Source organism: Colletotrichum fioriniae (genome assembly GCF_027942845.1).
Source record: "Colletotrichum fioriniae strain IMI 355084 chromosome Unknown scaffold_4, whole genome shotgun sequence".
Classification (NCBI taxonomy): Eukaryota; Fungi; Ascomycota; class Sordariomycetes; order Glomerellales; family Glomerellaceae; genus Colletotrichum; species Colletotrichum fioriniae.
The window spans coordinates 464,882-487,028 of NW_027076840.1; the positions used below are offsets into that span (position 1 = coordinate 464,882).

The following is a 22,147-nucleotide window of genomic DNA, read 5'->3' on the forward strand; positions in this document are numbered from 1 at the left end:
GATACCAAGGGCGGTGCTCGTGGTAGGGCGGCTCATTATGGAGATGGCCGGCTGGCCCCCTCCAGGACAGGATATGCTGTTGCCTCAAGATCAGGACATGCATGGTGATTTGGAGTGAGGCCGTGAAGACCGAGGATAGCAGCGTAAGCTGTGGAGCGAGCAGCGACTACCGCTATGGTTACTAGTTAGCAGTTGCGAGAGCAGGGTACGGCGAAAAGGAGCTTCCTCTTGGAGCAAGATTTGAGTGTTACAGAGCTTAGCTTCCGCATCTGCAACGCGTGTATTTTCATTTCAACTCCTGGTCAGTCAGCAACTCGTAATCCAACCGCCGTCGATGCCGTTGAACCTCCCCAACTTCCCGAGACATTGCTATGATTTTGGCCCGAGACGGCATGGCGGTGTATGTTTGCTCTAGAGATTGTGAAGTGTCTGTGTGCCCTTCTAGCTTGTCGACGATGAAAAGTCCCGAGCTGTTATCAAAGTCTGTGTGTTGTAAACAGTTATCACGCCCACGCTCAACGATCGTCTCCGAGCAAAGACATGTGTATCTGCACATGGGGGCGCAAAGCCCCGTTGGTAATATCATTGCTGACAAGATAATCAGGCACTAGTCTCGTCAAGGTACGGATACACACGCCTGCAGGAGGCAGATACTGAGAGCGAGAGGGTGTGAGGGTCTAGGCCAAGCACTTGGTAGGCGGAGCTCATAATGATTTCCTGGTGCGGATCAGGAGCTTTGGTCGAATGACGTGACGAGGTGGCCGGAGGTGGTTCCTGGGGGTGGTATTGGAACCCCTTTAATCCGGGGAGATAGATATCCTAGTCACTGATTGTATGACGAGAAGAATTGAACAATTTGATCTGGGCTTGAAGTGGTGGCCAAACCCTGGTGCCCTGGTGGTGGGCTGTGTGAGCTCCCTCTCATGGCGAGAAGACAGACGGGGGCTGCCGTGGGGGATAAGGCAGCTCAATTTGAGCACGGTCTCTGAGCTGATGCTTCTCGAACTCCATTGCCATGCCTTAGCAGTCCAACTAACAGCAAATCTACCAGATAAAAAGCACCACTAGTTAGTCGTATTGCAAAGTGCTTGCCGCAAAGAGGATGCAGCGCCGATCGAGATTCCGGTTCTGGAAGGCGAAGAAGGTGTGCGAACAGACTGTAGACTGCAGTACACGTAGTTTCGGTCAACGGAAGTTAACAAACCAACGGCCGGGAGGCTTGGTGCAGCCGATGGTACTCGGTACGCCAGTCTATGTGGAACAGGTGGTAAGGCGACCTGACAGCCCCTGCAGGCCGAGATGAAGCACTGGCGATATGGAGAGATGGAAGTAGGTACCAAGTTCCCGACACAGGGTGTGCGCCTCGGAGGATTTCTGGATCGAGAAAAGCTACACCTAGTGTAGTATCAGGCAGAGGATCCGTCTCCGTAGCCGTTCTGCGTGTACCATTTTGTATTTGACCCGTCTGCCAAGCGAGAATGATGGGATTGATATGAAGTCAGTTTGCTGTTGGTTCGATGACAGCTTCGACAACAAAGAGAGGCAAATTGGCAAGGACATTCAGTGCTGTGCCTTTCATTGGAAATGTACGGACGGCTGGACGTTCGAGGACACTACGTAGTAGAATTGGTGACAGGGACATGATGAAGGCCGCATAAGCATCCCATAGGCTGGCGTCGGTGATAGGAGGTGAGGTGAGGTGTTGAAGCTGCGCGGACAAGGACTCTGGGAGGGATGGGATTGAGATTGACGGCAGGGGTTCAGAAAAAGCAAAGAAGGTTCGAAATGCAGACCTCGCCCCCACCTGGCATCGCTACTTCCATTCGTAGCACAGAATTGCACAGTAGCAGTGCTTGGCAAGTTGACCCTGGCCGGGGGAGGCTGCCGTTGTTCTGACCAGGGCTCTATCGACCAATCATAGGCGAATAGCTTATCATGACAAAATGTGGTTACTCGGCCTCTTCGGCCGGTGCCCTTGCCTTTTGATCTGTCGGGCCCTTGCCATCTGTTGCCTTCCTCGGGCAGCTCCTGGCCTGTCGGTCTCCCATCAGGATGGTAGCGGCGGGACTGCCTGTCATCCCTGTTCGCTTTCCCAATCTGGCGTTAGGTGTTTGATATCACCACCACCAGACAGATGGGAAGGAGTGGGTAGTCACCTCAGTGAGCACCTCTTTCTTGCCTTCCTTGCGTTGACGTCGATGTTGAGGCAGGCACTCAAACTGCAGCAACGCCATACTGTGACACGGCAGGTACGTTGGCTGCAATTACACTTTCACTTTGCAGCCCGCCGCACCACGGACAGTTGCTCAAACTTGTCCGAATATCACCTAACATCGCCGACATGGGAAAACAAGGCCAAGACTTGTCAATTCTCCACGATCTTTCTGTCTAACTCGCACTATTCATAATCATGACATGATGGAATAGCTAACAAATCTAACCAGCTCAAAAGTCAATCTTCCAGCCTCCGTCTACCCACGACTCCAGCGTCGCATGGGGGACAGACTTTGAGTTCCCGCCTTGCCGCAGGAAATCATCAGCTCAAATCCCGTCTGTTTCAGTGAGACATGAGATGGCGGCTACTATGCCCTTCTTCGTCTCAAACAACGGGCAACGGGCAAAACACGACACGGTGCTCTCTGTACGGCTACGGATACGCCCGCCAGGCACCGCCTAAAGCCTATTCCCTCCTCTTGCGAGAAAACGTTAAGCTCTCGCGGGCGTTTGGCCAAGACTTTCAACTGAGACTTCGGTCACCAGCATCCCTTTCCCTAAGAATTCTTCCGATATAGAGACCAACCAAAGGAAAAAAACATCCGAATTTATCCCTTTTCCCACGGCTTTCCATTTTGTGCGGCCATAGCGGCCGCTGCACCAAGACCTTTACGCCAATTTCTCACTCTGTGCGACAGCACGCCGCAAAGTCATCGCCGTCGTCGCCTGCAAACGGAGTGCTCATTCGCTGCTCGCGGGCCGTAGACGGCTGTTCCTGGCCGCGTCTGACATGCCTTGCGGCCGCTACAACGCGCTGCTCTGCCCTTTCCATCCTCCTGCTTAGTATCAGCATCAGCTGTGTCACGCACGTTCACGCACGTTGCCCTGCTGGGTTTGCTACGCCGCCTCCTACCCTTGAGGCCTGCCGGGTGCCGGCTGGCTGATTCAACATAACGAGCCATGGTTACTAATAGTACCTCTGAATGATCAACCGCCGAGCCCGTGATGTGCAAAACAATGAGCTGCCGGCACCTGCAGGCACAGCGTCGGATTCTGCCCCGACCGTGTTTGATGAGGCTTCCAGTATCTGACCGTCAGTGCTATATAGGCCAGGGCTCTCTTGCGGCATATTCGGTCATTCTATGGTTCCAAGAGAAACAAGAATCTGCAAAGTTCAGACCAGAACGTCTCGTGTGTTCGGAGGCAACACTGGTACAGCGAGCGAGGGGTGTTGTTATGGCTGTGTCGGTACGAATATCTGACTACAGGATAATTACCTAGGATGCCAAGTCGTAGGTAGGTGTCTATCCCATCCGTACCGTACAAGTTACAACGGTCGAGCCGGCATTAGCCCAAACAATCTGCGCACACGACAGAAGACCTTCTGAAAGGCGAGAAGAAGTGCAAACACTCGGTACAGCAGCTGGCGTCTGCGTTAGTGTAGAGCGCAGTAATAATCGTGGCTGTTATCTGAATCCACGCTACGGCTAGACCCTTGCTTTGATAACGATGGCCTGTGGTTCTGCGGATTCTCCTCCCCCGTTCATCCCCCACCAATAACCAAACTATGGCGATTTCAACCCTGGTTGGACTAGACAGGGGCCTTGGGAAGTGCGTGGTCAGATTAATGAAATGGAAGCACATGCATTTCTCGATTGCGTCTTTCATCCAACTGTACGGGAAGAGATGACTTTGAGACCAACTATTTGATGAACCTTGAAGCACTAACTATGATCACAGACACAAGAAGTCAGGGAAAAGCCTCGTCGTCGTCTGATGACAAGTCTGACAAGTCAGCAACAATCCGGTCTGGAAGTGAGGACGGACGGACGTATGGAGTAGACCACGCCAGACCGAAAACGGGCGACCGGTCCTCTATGGTATCGAAGCCGTTGTGTCTTGAAGTCGTCGGGCCTTATCAAACCCAAGCCTTCTGGTCTCTGGATGCTACCTTGGCTCAACCCCAATTACTTACCGAGGCGTTTCTTATTACCTCTTTCTCTTGTTTCCAAGCACCGCTTTCATTGCTTTTCCCAACCTGCAATTCTGCATTGGACATGCCCAATTGCCATGTTCCCGTTGCTTCAGGTTGCTCGCCGACTTGCTTCATAGGGAATCAGGAGAAAGGATTCAGGATTCAGGAGACATCCGTAATCGTACAAACACGCAGCAATAGAAGAGAAGAAGAACTTACCGACGGATACAGAGTTGCAGAGGACGGATACCATTCCATGGATCTGCGTCGCAACCGACAAAGCCTCCACGAGTCCACCCCCGTGCCTTACCCCCTAGTGCACACCTCAAAGTTGTACCGATTGGCCTTATTCGCGGCTCGCCCTGGTTGGAACCCTGCTTCATTCTCGCAGGGCTTCCCACGACCTCCCACACACACCACTCTCATCTCACCCCCGAGAAAAACTCTGGCCACCCCCCTAGTCCATTGCCGGCGGTCCTGGCCCAGGGCGGACAGGGCCTGTCTGCGTGGGATAGCCCAGAAGCCCCAAGCCGCAGCCTGTGGCCTCCTCTCTCGCAGACTTGCACTCCTTGGAGAGTCTCTGGACCATGGGCTTTTTTGGCTGCGTCGGGCGAGTCCTGCCGTACCCGTTTAGCTTGCCCGCCACAAGCAGGGCTAGTCGCAATGCCGCCCGCAACGCAACTCTGCGCAGACTGTCGGGGCGCCGGGGCATCCACATTCATAAGCTTCGCGCATCCCACACCCGTTCTGACTGCTTCGTCCCGTCGCTTCACCCAGTGCTGTCCTTTCCGATCACCCCGCGACGGCCATTTGCGCTCATTTTCGAGGCTTCGCTCATACGAAGAGCCAGCCGGCAGGCTTCTTAATACGACAATCATCGACCGTCGACTGCAACTGGCGAGCTTCTAGTGAAGTGTTGCTCTCGATACCCATCTACGACGACTACGACTACGTCCAGGCCCAGGCCCTCCAATTGCCGATTCGGCGATAAGATAGCGGCGACGACCATCCCGTCACGATGGCATCCCCTCTCGATCTCGAAAACCTCGACTATGTGCATCTCATACCCTACAATGGTTCTGGTCCCACAGGAGGAGATTCTCTCACCGAGGATCTGAACATTTGGTATGAGGTATGTCATCTTCAAATACGCTCTGCGCAAGCATCTGGTTTCCGTGGTACGGCTGCTAACAAAGAGACACAGACTGGTGACATTGGATGGATGATTACAGCCACCGCGCTGGTGTTGCTTATGATTCCTGGCGTCGGGTATGGACAATCTCCACCCTGGATATCTTTTGAGGACTTGAACAACTGACATTGTTTAATCTAGTTTCTTCTATTCAGGACTCGCGAGAAGAAAATCAGCACTTTCTCTCATTTGGCTTTCCGTTATGGCGACGGCTGTCACCAGTTTCCAATGGTTCTTCTGGGGTTACTCACTGACCTTCTCACACTCGGCTGGTGCCTTCATTGGAGACCTTTCAAATTTTGGATTCAAGGACGTCCTCGGCCGTCCCTCTGTTGGCTCGAGCCGCCTCCCCGATCTTCTGTTCGCTGTCTACCAGGGCATGTTCTCCTGCATCACCGTTGCTCTTGCAACTGGAGCTGTCGCTGAGCGTGGTCGCATGCTTCCCTGCGTCATCTTCATGTTTATCTGGGCCACCGTCATTTACGACCCGATTGCTTGCTGGACGTGGAACCCTAGTGGATGGTCCAACAAGATGGGTGGTCTCGACTTTGCCGGAGGTACGCCCGTCCATATCGCGTCCGGCACAGCCGCCCTTGCCTACTCAATGATGTTGGGCAAGCGTCGTGGTCACGGCACTCATGAACTCAACTACCGGCCTCACAACGTCACTCACATTGTCATCGGCACCGTCTTCCTCTGGGTCGGCTGGTTTGGTTTCAACGCCGGCTCGGCTCTCTCTGCCAACCTTCGCGCTGTCCTTGCCGCCGTTGTTACCAACCTGGCAGCCTGCGTCGGCGGTATTACCTGGTGCGTGTTGGACTACAGGCTGGAACGCAAGTGGTCTACCGTGGGCTTCTGCTCTGGTGTCGTTGCTGGCCTAGTCTCCATCACACCGGGATCCGGTGAGTTCAATATACAGCAAAGAAACATGTAAAACTCGATTAGCTGACTTGACACAGGATACGTCCCTGTCTGGGCTGCTGTCCCCTTTGGTATCCTTGGCGCGGCTTTCGCCAACTACGCTACTAAGCTTAAGTTCATCCTCAGAATCGACGACGCTCTCGACATCTTCGCCGTTCACGGCATTGGCGGTCTGGTGGGCAACATTTGCACAGCCTTCTTTGCTGCCAACTACATTGCCCACCTCGACGGCGTTTCCGAGATTGATGGAGGCTGGATCAACCACAACTGGATCCAGCTCGGATACCAGTTGGCCGATTCCTTCAGCGGTGGCGCTTACTCCTTTGTCGGCACCTGCACCATCCTCTTCATCATGAACATGATTCCTGGCCTTCGTCTTCGTGCCACCGAAGAGGCGGAGATTTTGGGTATTGACGATGCCGAAATTGGCGAGTTCGCCTACGATTACGTCGAGCTCACTAGAGAGGTGCTCAACGATATGGACAATGAGGCTGCTAGCCGCTACTCCAACGATATGGCTTCTTTCCAGCCAATGGAGAAGAACAATAGCATTCCCTTGATGGATGCCCGCAATTTTGCTGGGTCATCGCAATATCCCTCACAATTCGGACACGCTCAATAAAGCGCGATGGCTACAGGGTTTGCACAACACTTACGGCTCATCGCCCTCCCTCGGCACATTAATCCTGCACACGCTCTCAGTTCGACACGGCCCTGCTGTATATAACGACACCATAATCAGCTCAAGGCACTGTCGCTGGTCCAACTAGGGGAAGCCTCAGCTTGCAATTGCCGAGCCAGGCGAGATGCAGAGCCGAGTGACAGCTGTACGATACAGTGGCGAGGCGAAACGCCACAGTCTAGGAGAATGAGGAAACGAGGAAAATGTTATTGTATATATTAGTTGGATTTACAGCTACGGTGATACCATGGGAAGCGAAGAAAGGGGGCAGTCTATCCTCGACCGTCTGTCGTTGTAATTATGTCAAAAAAGCCAGACAGACCCGTCACGATTTTGGGTTATTTCTTTCGTCCTATGGACCAGGATTTCAAACAAACACCTTTTTTATCTTGGTTCAACTTAAACAGCCGAAACACTGGCTCGCTGCTAAGAAGTCGTTGCTGCTGTTATCTTTTGTAATTGCAAACCCATACTAGAAAAGGTAGGTTTGAGTCTCTTTGTTGTAGTGCATCAAGTCCACGTGGTTTGACGTAAGAGAGTGTTCGCTCTATTGAGATGGAGTTAGGAAGGTTAATTCACCACAGCAACTGGAAGGAAGGATTTCTGATGACCTGAAGCTCCCACCAGATCCTGCAGGTCCCCGTGCTGCTGACCGAGGCCAAGCCGCTTTTGCTGCAGAATCCCCTTGTTGGGTGCTTGGGTCGATCGGTTGCAACCTGGCGGACGTCAAACCCGCTTGGAAGCAGTCTATTTTACTTACTTACCCTTTGGCCCTGTAGCCCTCTGCCTATCAGACGCCCAAGGCTCCTGGGTTGTGTCCCTCGCATGGGGAAACTGTCAGTGCTTACTGCTGAGGGCGACCTTTATTGGATGACTCGCAGGTGGCCACAACACTAATGCGGCATCCTTCCCCACGCAGGGCACCCAGATTTGGCCATTTTCACCAGGGCACCTTACGGAGTACCTCCAGGTATTCATGGGTCCTTGAATGACATCCATCCCTTCCATTAACACAACGTCGTCAGATGACAACTCACCATTAAGCTACCATTCCGTATTGGTGTGTGTGCCGCTCTCTCTCGACTTCACTCAGGCATCACTCAACTTTTTCCATCCATCTCCGCTGCCATTGTTCTACGAGTCCTAGGCAACAGCGACGTGCCGCCACCGACATGACTTTGGTTCACAAAAAGCCAAAAGTATCCCGTGCGCCTCTTTGACAATATTTACTACAATGGCCGATACAAATACTTCCTTCAGAGACAAAGCGCGCTTCTTCCACCAACTTGAATCCATTGGCAGACAAGGCGAGGACGGCGAAGATGATGACGATGATTTCCACGAGGCCGAGCAACGCACAAGACAACAACTGAAAGCGTTTCAAGCCGCGGCGCAACTTCGCCAGCCACTCAGGGAAAGACCACAGCCGGAATTGCAATCGCCTCTCCTTCCTCCGCAAGAACAACAACAGCCACAACGGCGCGTAAGCCCCAGGCGGACCTCTTCAGCTCCGGTATCAGCACCTCTCACGGAGCTCAAACGGAAGGAAGTCATCGACCGGACACCACTTGCCGAAATCAAGGGCCCCGGAAGGAAGGAAGCTCCCAATGGAGACCTCAGCTTCGTTGAAGACACGCCTATTCCAGAAACCTTGGCTCGACCACCACTTCAGCCATTGACCAGTCTTACCAGAAGCGCGACTACACCGCTTGCTCTTACGAGACACGTTTTGCCGCATCGTGTAGACAACTCGCCATCCATCGCTGCGATGAAGAAAAGAAAGAGAGAACCGCCCATCAAGTTGCTACCCGAGGCGCAGCAGATCTTTCGTGGACTGCGCTTCCACTTCATTCCAAACGATGACATCGCGCCAGCCAGGAAGATTCGAATCCGGAAAGCGCAAGAGTTTGGTGCCCTGTGGACCCGATCTCTTGAAAATGCGACGCATATCATTGTCGACCGGCGCCTCGACTGGAAGAGTATCGAGAATGTACTCAGTTCGGCAAGGGAGGGGTCCTCTTACACCGTCCTGAACGAGGATTTCCCGCTGGACTGTATCAGGTTCAAGACACTGCTCAACGCAAAACAGAAGCAATATCAGGTACCTGGCTGTCCTGAGCCACCACCTTCGCCAACCTCAGCGGAACCCAAGACCTCACCTCGCACTGTTCAGCCTTCAGCCGGCACAACGGCGCGAGATTTGCCACTGAAGAAGCGTCAAACAAATTCAAAAAAGTGGGATTACATCCCCCCGCCGTCAACTCCATCTCGAAGCCAGGAGTCTTCTGGAAGGACAAGTGGGAATACGACCGATACCGCAGGACCCTCCGTCTTAAGAGATATCACAGAGGCTGTGCAATCAACAGCTACAAGTGAGGCTGCGTTGCAACAAGACACCGGATCTTACAAAGATGACCCTGCCACAGCAGAGAAACCAGCCTCTACATCAGAAGATGAGCTTGAACACGTCATTTCCCAGCTGCAGCAGTTTAGAGATCTGCCACTAGAGCATGACGACGATGACGACGATGCTCCAGCAACGTCGCCGCAGTTACATGAACAAGTATCAGACAGTGAAGGCTCGGACGATGAACGTCAAAGGAAGAAAAGAACTGTCGCTAGAACGAGGGGACGAAAAGAAATGACTTGGGAAGACAAGTTCACGTGTCATAAAGGGGGCATTCTAGGGAGCGACCAGCACAACCCCAACTCCCGCACGATTGAGATCTTGCAGCAGATGTGCAGCTATTACGAGCGTATCAACGATACGTGGCGGCCCATTGCCTACAGAAAAGCCATTACGCAGCTGAAGCGGCAGCCCGCCAAGATTTCGACCGCTGAGGAGGCGATCCGACTGCCTGGTGTAGGCCAAAGGTTGGCAGACAAGATTGAAGAGATTGTTACTACCAATCGCCTCAAACGACTGGAAAATGCCGAGTCGGATCCGATGGATGAGGTTCTGCAGACATTCTTAAAGATCTACGGTGTTGGGAGTGTACAGGCGGGCCATTTCATGGCTCAGGGGTTCCGAACGCTCGATGATCTCAAGCAAAGAGCAAAGCTGACTGTGAACCAACGAATTGGTATCGATCACTACGACGATCTCAACACGCGCATTCCCAGGCCCGAGATGAAGTGGTTAAGTGCGGTAGTCAGGTCAGAGGCGGCCAAGCTGGATGCTGCTGTTCAAATCATCGTCGGAGGCAGCTATCGTCGCGGAGCTCAAACTAGTGGGGATATCGACTTTATCGTTACGAAGAAAGGGACGAAAGCATCATCGGAACTGATCCCTTTCCTGCGGGACCTCATTGAGGCTCTTGAAGCGCAAAAGTTTCTCATCGCCAGGCTCGCGGGATCTAGGGACGATGACGGAAGCAAATGGCACGGCTGCTGCGTTTTGCCCAAAATTGAAGGTTTCAATGACCGAGAGTATCGGAAAGTCTGGAGACGTGTGGACTTCCTGGTGGTACCAGAAACTGAGATTGGGGCGGCACTGATCTACTTTACGGGCAACGACATTTTCAACCGCAGCATACGACTGCTGGCATCGAAGAAGGGAATGCGGCTCAACCAGAGAGGTCTTTATAAGAATGTGATAAGAGGCCCGGGACGCGCCAAGCTGACCGAAGGAGAGCTTGTTGAAGGCCAGGACGAGAAAAAGATCTTTGATATTCTCGGGGTCAAGTGGAGAGAGCCACACGAGAGGTGGTGTTAAGGACCAGGCACACTCTGATTAACGGTACTTGGCATAGCGCGGCGTTGGATGGCTTTTATTGGTCTAGTGATTTTGACTCTTTCAGTCTTGAAGAAGAATCTATATGATATTTCAGTCAAGCTCACGCTTGCAACTGTTGTGTTTCGTAAGGTGAACTAGTTTGCTGGAAGCATGAGAATGTTGCCTCCCGTTACACTCTTGTACACCTCAAGTAAAGCTCAGTGAAAAGCTTCTTCGGACCCGCACACCTTAAACCCCGTCAACGTGGTGCGCTGGCGAGGGGCGGGGAACGGGCCGGCAGTAAGGGTCTGCCAGTGCCAACAGTTCGAAAGCTATAGGTGGGTTAAAAAAAAAAAACTAAGGGAGAAAAAAAAAACAAAAAAAGAACTTCGGGTGGGTGAGGTGGTCTGGCCGAAAGTGGGATGTGGAGACTGAGCCCGATGCAGGGTGCAGGCGGTGACGGGCATTGCGAGGCGCAATCAGGATTGATTATTTTTTTTTGCCAGTCCCTCCTCCCCCTCCAGTCTCTGTCAGGTCCATTCTGCCCGATCGTGTTGAAAGTCCTCCCCCGGTCCAGTGCCCAGCCTGCCCCGCCGACCCTTTCCTTCTTCTTCACCGCGCGACTACCTCTCCCAGTGTTTTCTTTCCCACCCCGAAATTCTCTTCCTTCCTCAACCTTTTCTGTGTGTTTGGCAATTCATCCTACACATACCCCAAGCCGACCTGTTTTTCTTCTTCTCGTCACTTCTTCTTCAGTCCAGTCCAGAGAGCTTCGACGGTAAAAGTCGTCGCAAAAGAAGATTTCACATACACCAGTAATCAAAATGGGAGGCGACAACATGGAGGTCGACGCTGCCGAGCAGAAGCTCAAGGGCATGGAACACTCTGAGCAGCACTACTTCAAAAGGTATGGCAGCAAGCTGGACACCAGAGCTACAGGTTGTCCAACGCAAAACCCCAAAACCGTTGCTAACCTTTGCGTTCCTGCACAGCTACGACCACCACGGCATCCACGAGGAGATGTTGAAGGATGAGGTCCGCACCCGCTCCTACATGAACGCCATTGTTCAGAACAAGCACCTCTTCAAGGACAAGGTTGTCCTCGATGTTGGCTGCGGTACCGCCATTCTGTCCATGTACGTACACTCGGCTATCTCAAACATACTGCCGCCCATATGCAGCTTAACGAAGCTCGAATGCTAACAATGTCTTCTTTGCACAGGTTCGCCGTTAAGGCTGGCGCAAAGCACGTTATCGGTGTCGACATGTCCACTATCATCTTCAAGGCCCGTGAGATCGTTGCTGTCAACGGAATGTCCGACAAGATCACCCTGATCCAGGGCAAGATGGAGGAGGTCGAGCTCCCCTTCCCCAAGGTCGACATCATCATCTCTGAGTGGATGGGCTACTTCCTTCTCTACGAGTCCATGCTGGACACCGTCCTCTACGCCCGTGACCGCTACTTGAACCCCGACGGTCTCATCTTCCCCGACAAGGCCACCATCTTCGTTGCTGGTATTGAGGATGGCGACTACAAGGACGAGAAGATTGGATGTAAGTTGCAATGCCACCTACTACTGCTGCTGCCTCAGGAAAATTTCGCTGGATTATGCAAACAGAAGCTGACCGCAAGACAGTCTGGGACAACGTCTACGGCTTTGACTACAGCCCCCTCAAGTCCACTGCTCTTGCCGAGCCCCTGGTTGACACGGTCGAGATGAAGGCGGTGGTTACTGACCCCACACCTGTCCTGACCCTGGACCTCTACAAGTGCCAGGTTGCCGACCTCGCCTTCACCTCCCCCTTCAAGCTCTCTGCCCGCCGCGATGACTTCATCCACGCCCTTGTTGCCTGGTTCGACATCGACTTCACCGCCGCCCACAAGCCCATCCGCTTCTCTACCGGCCCCCACACCAAGTACACCCACTGGAAGCAGACTGTCTTCTACCTCAAGGACATGATCACCATGCAGACTGGCGAGGAGGTTGAGGGTACCCTGCACGTCAAGCCCAACGACAGAAACCGCCGCGACCTTGACATCAAGATTGAGTACAAGTTCTTGACCGAGGACCCCACTCGTGCCGCTGAGGGCCAGTGCGAGTACAAGATGTGCTAAGCGTCCAATGCTTGAGCACTGAATCATTTTGCTACCACCTTTCCGGATAGCTTGCCCCTGGAATAAGGGGCTCATCACCAAGCATCGCAGCGTTTCGTTCAAAGACTGGAGTGTCTAAGAAAGTGGACTGTCCTGACAGTGAGGACCACTGAGAAACCCGGCTTCTGGCCCTGGTTTACGAACCTGCACTGCTCTTTGCGCCCACCGATTTTTTGAGAGGAGATGGTCCTAGCCTGGCTGCGTAACCTGCGCCGGCAAAGGAGGCACGGCGCGGCCTTCTTTCATGACACATCACACCCTCTTGGTTTTTTGCCTATTCTGGTTCTTAATGACAAAAAGGATCACCGCCGATAAAAGTGCGGCTATGAGGACAAACAAAGAAGGAGGAGAAGAGTTGACATAGAGTCCCAAAGGCATTTGCAGTCACAGCGCCTGCAACAATAGATCATGACTAATGAACCAGACATGAACCTCCCACGTCTTTTTTATGCTTGACCCCTTTTTGCTTTGTCTTTACTGTGCATGTTTGATGGCAAGCGATGTCTGCCGCTCACGTATAGAGGCAGAATTGTGAAGTGCTTTGAGGATGTTGGTATGGGGAGCGTTTCTCCAGCCTTGCTGGCGAAAACGATCATCACCCAAGACTTGGACGACCTTTCAAGGGGGAATGGCACAACACCACACGCACACAATGCAGTAACACGGCTCTCAATGCCAGCTAGGTTGATTGGCCTGTCAATTTCGTGGCAGTATGGGCCAGGGGATAAAAGAGGGAAAGGTTATCCGGTCAGTTCTACTCTTCGCCTTTCACATCGTACCTCTTTATCTATCGTCACATGTTTTTTAATTTCCCTCTCCCTGTCTCTTTCTACCCCCCCCTTAGCTTTTGATCTGGTATGTTATTTAACCTGACCTCGTTATCGTGAGGTACTCGTAAAATCTAAAATCTAGCAAGAAAGTCTCGCTATGTTTACCCCCTTTTCCCACTGTCTCTCCCCCTTCCTTATCATGTGAATTGTAAAGAGAGTTACAGAAACGGCAAAGGGGGGTAGAAAAAGGCCAAAACTAGACTCTAGGTCCTAGAATGATACTATTATAACGCTTTCTCTCTCTCTCTATCTTCGTCGTCCCTTCGCTATGCCCGTGGGTAGAAAACCATGCTGCCAAATGCTGAGTAAAGTTTTATATATGAAAGAAATGATTTCCCCCCTTTTTGAATAACCCCCTAGCCAACCTCCTCCCCCTTACCACCCATCCCCTTGAGAAACGCCAGGCCCGCCTTGAAAGGCTTATCTCGCGATGGAATCTGTAGGAAAAAGTTCCCCCTCTTTTCCTTTATGCTCGTCTTCTTCTACCTGTCTATAATCTCAATACCAAAAAAACCAGGATATGGCTTCTCTTAACCCCACCATACTCTATCTCTCTCTCTTTCTCTATCCCTATTTCTATCACACACACACACACACTCTCTCTCTCTCTCTCTCTCTCTCTCTCTCTCTCGCGAATATTCAAAGCCCCCTTGCCGCAATGTATACCTCTCACATACCTCCCGGCCCATGCGTAACCCAATCCTCAATCGTATCCTTCCCGCAAAACACAACGCCCATCATGACGGTAAACTCATCCACCTCCCTCGGGTCCGCCAGCGCCAGCAGGCCCGAAAAGTCCATTCGCCCCACCCACCACGCCGTATCACCCTCGCGGGACCGGTTCCACCGCTCCGCCGTAGTGGCGGCCCAAAGATGCGCCTGTGCTGTGAAGCTCATGTCCGCGAGGCCAAGGGGGTGATGTTGATGTGGGAGCTGATGACCGCCGCCTCCTCCACCACCACCACCACCACCACCGCCGCCGCTGGCGTGGTGTTGTTGTTGTTGTGGTTGTCCGAGCCCTCCTCCTGCTGTTCCCGTGCCGCCGAGTTTGCTGCCGTATCCTCCGCCGCCCCCGCCCTGTTTCGCCGTACAGTATACCGCCCTGACGAGATACGCCATGGCGAGTACCCGTCGGATTGATTCCGCCATTAGCCACCGCCGCCAAGCGGCGTTGAGCTCCTCCTTTGTGAGGCGGGCGCCGGGGGTATTTGAGCGCGAGTGATCCGGCGAGAGGTCGTGTTGTGGATACGATCCCGCCGACGAAGAGGGCTGCCGATGCTGCGGCGGGATGTGTGAGTCCGGCATGGCGATGGACGACGGCGGCATGGCTTCTTCGGCCGAGAAGACGCTAGGCCCGACGCGGGCCTGGAGTGCCGACGTCCACGTCGCCAATAATGGCTCGACCGAGTCCGCGAGGACGCGCTGGCGGATGTCGCCGTCGAACCAGCGCATGATCTGGTACATGACCAGAGCCTGTAACGAGGCAACCTGCTGCGGCAACGTCCACGCCGACTGCTCGGGAACGTAGAGCAGCGCCGTAGCTTTTGCTTCCACGACGCCGAGTACCAGCGCCGCATTCTCGTCGTTTTTGGCGGCGTATGCCGCGCACGCGCAGAAACAGTCCTGAAGCACGGGGGGCAGGCCGTCCGCACCGTTCGTGGTGGGCAGGTAGAGCGCCGGGTGGATAAAGGGGGCAACGCCGTTCTGGCTCACCCACCGCCGCGGATAGGACCGAAACTGTTCGCTACAGTACATGACGGCGTCTCGCGATAGGCAGTCGCTGGTAGGCGCCATGAGAGAAGGTGATGGTGTCGGCGCGGCCGCCGAGGCGTTGTTGTAGTATAGGGCCCACGAGTTGTCAGTTTCAGGGACAACCGGGACGGGCATGATGTTGTGAAGGGAATCAGTCGGCGTGCCCGCGGAACCGCTGAGAACGTCTGTGAAGAAGTTGAAGTCCGCCGCTGCCACGGCGGCTTCGAGTGACGGGTAGTTGCAGTCTTCGAACCCCTTTTGGGTGCACCGGCCGCACCGGGGAAGCCGCTGGTCGCAGCGGCGCTTTGCTTGCTGACACGCAGTACAGGCGCGGCGCCGGGTCGATATAAGGGGTGAAGAGGCGCTTGACTGACCCGACATGGTGGTCGAGTCGGCAGCCCACAGAATCACTTGGCGGTGTGTGGCTTCTGATGTGAAGTTTAAGGTCTGTTGGGGCTGGGTGATGCCGAGTAATACGCGGTGGTATATTGGGCCGTGTCAGAGCAGTGATATGCAACGTGCTTGCGTCTGATTGTCTCGTTATCGGTTCTCTGGTTCGCTGTGTAGTATTGCTGGCGAGCAAGCCACGATCATGACGGTGTAGTGACAATGGCTCTGGCGCAAACGTTGTTGGCGCCCCCCCCTTTTGCCTGGCTTCGACTTGACCACTAACAGTTCGAGCAGCAGCCGGTCTCTTTGCCCTACAGTAATGCTGGCCCGGTATGAACGGGAAAGTTGTCGCCGGTCCGGAGCGGTAGCGGGAACGGTTGCGGCTCTCCGCTTTTGGGACGAGTGGAACTCCGCAGCGGGCAACGGGCTTCCGCGTTGCTGGGTTTTCCAATGGGTAGGACAGCGGTGGTCACCCGTCTGGTCTTTTCGGTTCGGGCGGTGCTCCGCTGTTGGTTGCTGGACATGATGAGAGGAATCCGGAGCCTCTCTTCTCGATGTGTTCTGAACCGCCGCCGGCCGCCCTCCTTATATGGGGAGGAGGAGGCAGGATACGGCTTTCTTCCCCTCGCGACGAGCTCACTGGCCTACACGAGAGCCACAAGCCGGAGAGAATCCTGCTCGATGGCCTCGATGGATCGAGAAGACACGATTATTGCCCGCCCGACTCAGCTAAGAATTTGTCTTTCAGCGTTAGTATCCGGTGGGCTGGCCTTGCTCGTCAAGTCATCGAACGGCGCCCGTGAGTAAGCGTGCGTAAGAGATGGACGGGAGGATGGGCCTATCCCCCGACTTGACAAGGAGAAAAGAAGGAAGAGAATATCAGTGGAAGAGACTGGTCCAGTGGTTGTGTGCGCGACGAGTTGCCCTGATGCCTCGACCCAGGCAGTTCCCACCCCAGTATAAGGGAAGGGGTGGGAGCTATTTGGGTACCTCGTCAGGTGGTGTGTCAGCTAGTTACCGGGAACCTGCAAACGAGATCTGGGGCGATGGGGACATGCAGATGAATTTGAGTTATCCTGCATGTTCCTTCCTGGTGGCTGGTATTGAGCTCAAAGAGTCCTGGTAACGGCCTCAATGGCCTGGACGCAAGTCAGTGTTCCCGTACCGTGTGCGAACTGTTTTCCAAATGGGGCAAACATCTTACATGATAACTCCCGGTGAGACGAGACACCTCTAAGTGTAGCGTACTTTCGCTGTTCGGTTTTGCCTCTTCAACTGCGCAAAGGCGCGCAGCTTATCTGCATAGGCAAATGCTTCGAAGCAAATACAGCCATCACCGCCTTGGTCCGGCGCCAGTACCAATACGGCGACCCTGGTCGGTGGACGACGAACGAGAACGCAGACTGCACATCCACCCTCGTCTGCAGACACGAGGTCTGGCGTCTCCCTCACCCCCTCCCCGGTATTTCCCACCAAGCCATTGCGTCACATAATCACCTTTGTCGCCAACGGTAATGTATGTGGTAAGCACCTCGGGACCTTCTTATCATTTTGACACTCAGCCTTACGAAGCACTTCGATGTAACTTGCTGCAATACTCAGAGGCTCTTCCTGGTCGCTCCGTCTTTTCCCAGGTGATATTGCGGAACAGGAGGTTGCATGACTTGAGATACAAAAGTCAAGAAGAGCCTACCGTGAGTTAGTCTGGGCCCCATCAGCAACAATTTGGCCGTATAATCCGCAATCGTGGTGGCCATGATCAAGTAGCAACCATAGGTTCCTCGCGGCCTGCAAGCTGACGGTTTCTGTCAGAGCTGCCGACAAACATACAGCAACAGATGAATGCCATAATCAACGGCTGAGACTGAATCGTCTCATGGCAATGCCGGACACGGGGAAATGTGACGTGGTTGAGGCTATTTCGGCCAAAAGAGGCTCGTCTTTGGCCGCTAGCCACCGCCCAGGGTCTGCAACGACGCGGGCAGCCAACCTCGTATTCGACCTCAGAGCCCTAATAGCCCCGAACACCAGGCCCTGACAACAGGCAACAGAATAAAATATCCGGAAATCTCATGTTTGGTTTCTCACTGTTGTGCGTTGAATTGCCGACTAATGCGTCTTCCGCCACTTGACTTCCTCTTTCATCGACAATCATCACCGCGGCCACATTTCGGCAAGTAGCGTCAGCAGCATGGACGAGTGAGACTGGTCGGTTCGTAAAGTAGCGGCATTGAACCACGCCACCAAAGGACCGTTTGTTGAAAATATTGTGAAGAGAAAGAGACCCCGTGATCAAGTTGCTGCTGGCTCTCCCTGGTTAGAGTTGTTCGATGTTGAGTTCCCGGAGTGCGGTAGTGACACTATCTTTAGAACAGAACAACGCTTGTCAGGTGGGGCCATGGACTCGACCCCAACTCTGCAGTAAAGCTATGCCTTTCTCGCTCTGCCCAAGTCGAACGGCGATGATCTCGTCACGGTAATGGGAAACGGCTTCAAACTTCTCTGCTTTCCTCGACACAGTTGCTCTCTTTAGTCCCATGAGACGCCCGCCTCCTTAAACCATTCATCGCCACAAGCTTGGCTGATACTGCTCGTCGTCTCGAGGCGACTGTCTAGGCGATACCCTTTTTGCGAAACGACATCGCATCCATCTCTTTCGCCTTCCTTGGTGGCGCGCTGAACCCCGCAATGTGCAATCGGCTCGGTGTAGACCGCTGTCCAAACTTTGGAGACAATTCAATGTCCCTGAAATCATCAGATGAAGAGTGTTCCGGAACCGAAATTCTTAGTTATACGACTAGGCAGAATTATCGAAGAGGTTGCCAACCTAAAGGTACCCCTTTGGAGCCTAAGAAACCTAATCGATCGTGATGTCTGTAATTCGGTCTTGATTGGCGAGGTTGTCAAAACAGGAGGTCATCAACAAAACGTTTCCGGGATCCGAATTGTTTTTCAATTTATTTTTGTTGTGCAAGCCAAAGGCTTTTCGCCGACCTGCTTGCTCTCAAGGTGCAGTGTAGCCATCGCAAAGTCTGAGATGAGCAGTCTTGTCTTGCGGCCACCCCCGAGGACTGCAGGACTAGCCCAGTCAGAGAACGTCGTTTCTCGAGATATGTGTGCTTCGATCGCAAGTCCTAAAGCGAGTTGAACGCGATGTCCCGAGTGGTAAGATTACATAATTGTCTCGTGTACCTAGTCCTATTGGACGCAGTCGCGCGGGCTTTCTTCATGATCCTATGTGAACCAAATGTTGAAGGTGCCATAATCTTTTCTCCGTTGGAAGGGTGATCTACAAATTGAAGCTGACAGCAATGAGTACCATGGCCGCTTAAGATTTACAGCCTCAAACACTTCTGTCCTCAGCTGAGGCTTCGGCTGAGTGTTTGGTCGAGGGTTGCCGGCCAAAGGCGGCGGATGGTAACTTATAGGTCGATTGTTTCACTGATTTAGACTCAATGACTTGACTTGGAGCCTCGGCAGATACCTGGTGGAATATCCGAAGTGCAATTTGAGGCCAAGGCCGGCTTGAGGGCCCAGTGAGGCGGTGCCGCCCACATCAATATTGGTTGACGATTAAGGAAATGAGTATCTTGATATGCCGTGGAGCGTGGAGCCAACTGGCTAGGATGACGGTTTCCAGGATGTACGGCTTATACACTCCCGAAATAGACGCTAACATGGGCATGACCAGGTGTAATGTCTCCCTTTACAAGTACATATTCGTACACATGGAGGCCAAGTCTTCATTGTGCGAGGTCAACCCTCCTAGCCATCAACCCGAAATGGTAGGTTGCAGCGGACGTTATTGGCATCGCCGTGCTGATCATTGCCTTGGAAGTCCGGACGGGAAAGTAGACTGGCAATCACCGACTAAGCAGCCGCATCCTTCGCAATTCATCTGGAGATCGTGACAGCCCCTGCTTTCAATTTGGGCCAATGATGGCTGGAGCACGCCATGGAAATATCTGGGGGAAAGACCCCGCTGTCCATTGATTGTTACTCGCGTCAATGGTTATTCCCATAGAGACCGATTGCGAGGGAGCGATTGTCTTTGTATCGTTGTAGTTCCGGTCACTTTTCTGTCGAATATTTTTTTTTTTTGAAACAAACACAGTTGGATAGATTGATAGCTGCGACGTGGAAATGCGTCTATATGGGCAGCAGCCAACTCAGGTTCATGTTGTCGCGTAGTGTTCCGTCCGCAGACAACCATAGCATAGTTTGGAGAAACTGAGTTGATTTCGCTGAGGGAAACCAAAGACCGGAGACCGAGCTTCCACTAGATTTCAGAGGCCATGGTCTTACTGGGACCAAGATCTGGAAATGGTGTGATGAGAGCGATCGCGCCCCTGATCTAAAAGTTGAAAGAAGTTAAGAACAAAGGCAAGATATCTTGTGAGAGCTTGATTCTCATTCAACATGCTTTGAACCGGGGTTCGACACACCAAGATGCGTGTCCCTGGCGCTAGTCCACTTTGGAGAAAATTCGTTTCTGGACCGGCGGCCAATGGGGAGATTGCAGCTGTAGTCGCTTCAGGGGAAAATTACAGAGTAATACTCTGCAGGCGCCAAAGCATATTACAGCGCCTCCACGGACCACAACCCTATGGGATTCCATCGTGTGATCTGGTACAGATCTTGGGGAACGATGTGGTGGCCGGATGACCAATCGCCAGAGTGCATGGCGCCAAAGTCAGATGGGAATTGCTTATTTGCCATCGATGTAGAACGGGAAGCGGCACTGGTGGTCGCTCAGCTGCACGATCTGCAAGACGATGCTAGCTCCGTCACCCTTGGTAGGGCAACTATCGCACGAGCCTAATTGCAGGCGTCTCGCTCTCGTGCTGAGTTTCGTGCATGCAGCATGGCTGTGTGGTTCCCTGGGTTTGAAGTCGAACTTATCGAACTCCCGGGTGATCTTCTGGCCAGAAGCCGTGGAAGCTTGACTGCTTGTCTGGGTCTCGGTGGCGGCTGGGCAGAGTGTACGGATACAGCTGTTGCAACCCTATTGTCTGGCTCGAGCCCAAAGACAAACTCTGAATAGTGATCGTGTAGTGTAAATAGCACGAGCAGACTGAAGCATGTGTTCGAACGAATAGAGTGGGCACGTCTGTGCGGTAGATGCCATAAGTTGCCATTCTGGGCTAAATGACAGGGACCCGGGCTGCCGACGTTGACTTTTTGACGGATATCCAAACTCGAATCGGCGTCCAAACTGGTGGTAGTAGAGCATGAAGTGGGTGGTAGAGGCATGATCTTGTCTGTGTGTTTGCCCCCGGTCGGTGGTAGAAGTGGCCAGGAATGGGTTGAACCTTTGAGATAGGGTAACCCTGAGTGGGATCCGAAAAACCGGATGAGGCCGTTTGCAACTTTGTGAGGACGAAGAGAGTCAGTTGCGTCTGAGCGGCGAGGCGAAAATGAGGCTGGAGGTTTGACAAGATGAAGACGGGGAATGTCCTGGGCAGGAGCAAGCCTGACGGTTTCAATGTTTCGATGACACGCACGAAACATTGGCAGAAGAAGAAGACAGAAAAAAAGCCAAGACCAAGTAAAGTGGTCTTGGTTTATTCCCTCGCGTGTGCGGTAAGCAGGCTGAGTTCTGACTTTGGCATCTCTCTGGTCAGTGTTTTAGCCGGGAAGGCTAACTGGGTGGGAGTTCATCGGCATCGCTGTCGTTATTTGGCTTTCTTGTCGTTGTGTCGGGTAGCGGACCGAAACACAAGACGAGTCGGCATTGTTGTCAAAGGTGGCAATGGCAGTGACACGACGCGGGTCGAGCGTGGTTTGGCAGCCGAGTGACTCGAGTCGAGTTTGGGTGGCCGCGAAGTGAGGTGGAGAGAGTTGGTCGATGATCGGGAAGTGCGAAGAATTGTTTGAACGGGGCATGTATGGGCAGCTCGCATGATATTGGTAAGATGAGGTCAGCTTGGAGATATGTTTGTGAGAATTGATCATCACAATGCATGCAGCATGAAAGTATGGAAGAACGCAAGGCACGAAGGGAGGCTCCTCCCAGAGGCTCTGCTCTTTCAAGTTTTTTGTTTTTTGGTGCCGTAAGGCATGCACAGACAGTGAAAATCATCGTATGTACTCGTATGCTATAGGCGGGCAGGGACAGGTGCATCCAGTCTGCGGATGTGAGAGGCCGGATGCTATCCGCAAGGTACCGCAAGACAGGGCAAACCGTGGATGTGCAGGCGGAAGCAAGGAAGGAGGTTATCATGTGAAAGAAGCGATTAGCAGCCGTGCCATGGCTGAACCTTGAATGACAGTGAGTGACAGTGTGTCAGTGACAAGGGAAGGACATGAGGTGGACAGAGC

At 53.2% G+C, this 22,147-nt stretch overlaps 4 protein-coding genes across 4 annotated transcripts; 3 read left to right on the top strand and 1 right to left on the bottom strand.

The window, feature by feature from the left end:
* Positions 1–5,207: 5,207 nt before the first annotated feature.
* AMT1_1 (ammonium transporter Amt1) lies at positions 5,208–6,924 on the top strand (the record flags this gene model as incomplete). Its single annotated transcript, XM_053188049.2, has 4 exons — positions 5,208–5,321; positions 5,394–5,458; positions 5,523–6,283; positions 6,341–6,924. The coding sequence occupies 4 exons, from the start codon at positions 5,208–5,210 to the stop codon at positions 6,922–6,924; spliced, it is 1,524 nt and encodes a 507-aa protein (XP_053054011.1).
* A 1,294-nt stretch (positions 6,925–8,218) lies between these two features.
* On the top strand, positions 8,219–10,699 carry N0V96_003985 (uncharacterized protein; the record flags this gene model as incomplete). Its single annotated transcript, XM_053188050.2, has 1 exon — positions 8,219–10,699. The coding sequence occupies one exon, from the start codon at positions 8,219–8,221 to the stop codon at positions 10,697–10,699; it is 2,481 nt and encodes an 826-aa protein (XP_053054012.2).
* An 824-nt stretch (positions 10,700–11,523) lies between these two features.
* HMT1 (Nuclear SAM-dependent mono-and asymmetric methyltransferase) lies at positions 11,524–12,815 on the top strand (the record flags this gene model as incomplete). The annotated part of the gene is made up of 4 exons (XM_053188051.1): positions 11,524–11,606; positions 11,692–11,835; positions 11,922–12,253; positions 12,337–12,815. The coding sequence occupies 4 exons, from the start codon at positions 11,524–11,526 to the stop codon at positions 12,813–12,815; spliced, it is 1,038 nt and encodes a 345-aa protein (XP_053054013.1).
* A 1,538-nt stretch (positions 12,816–14,353) lies between these two features.
* On the bottom strand, positions 14,354–15,817 carry N0V96_003987 (uncharacterized protein; the record flags this gene model as incomplete). The annotated part of the gene is made up of 1 exon (XM_053188052.2): positions 14,354–15,817. The coding sequence occupies one exon, from the start codon at positions 15,815–15,817 to the stop codon at positions 14,354–14,356; it is 1,464 nt and encodes a 487-aa protein (XP_053054014.1).
* Between the last annotated feature and the right edge of the window lie 6,330 nt (positions 15,818–22,147).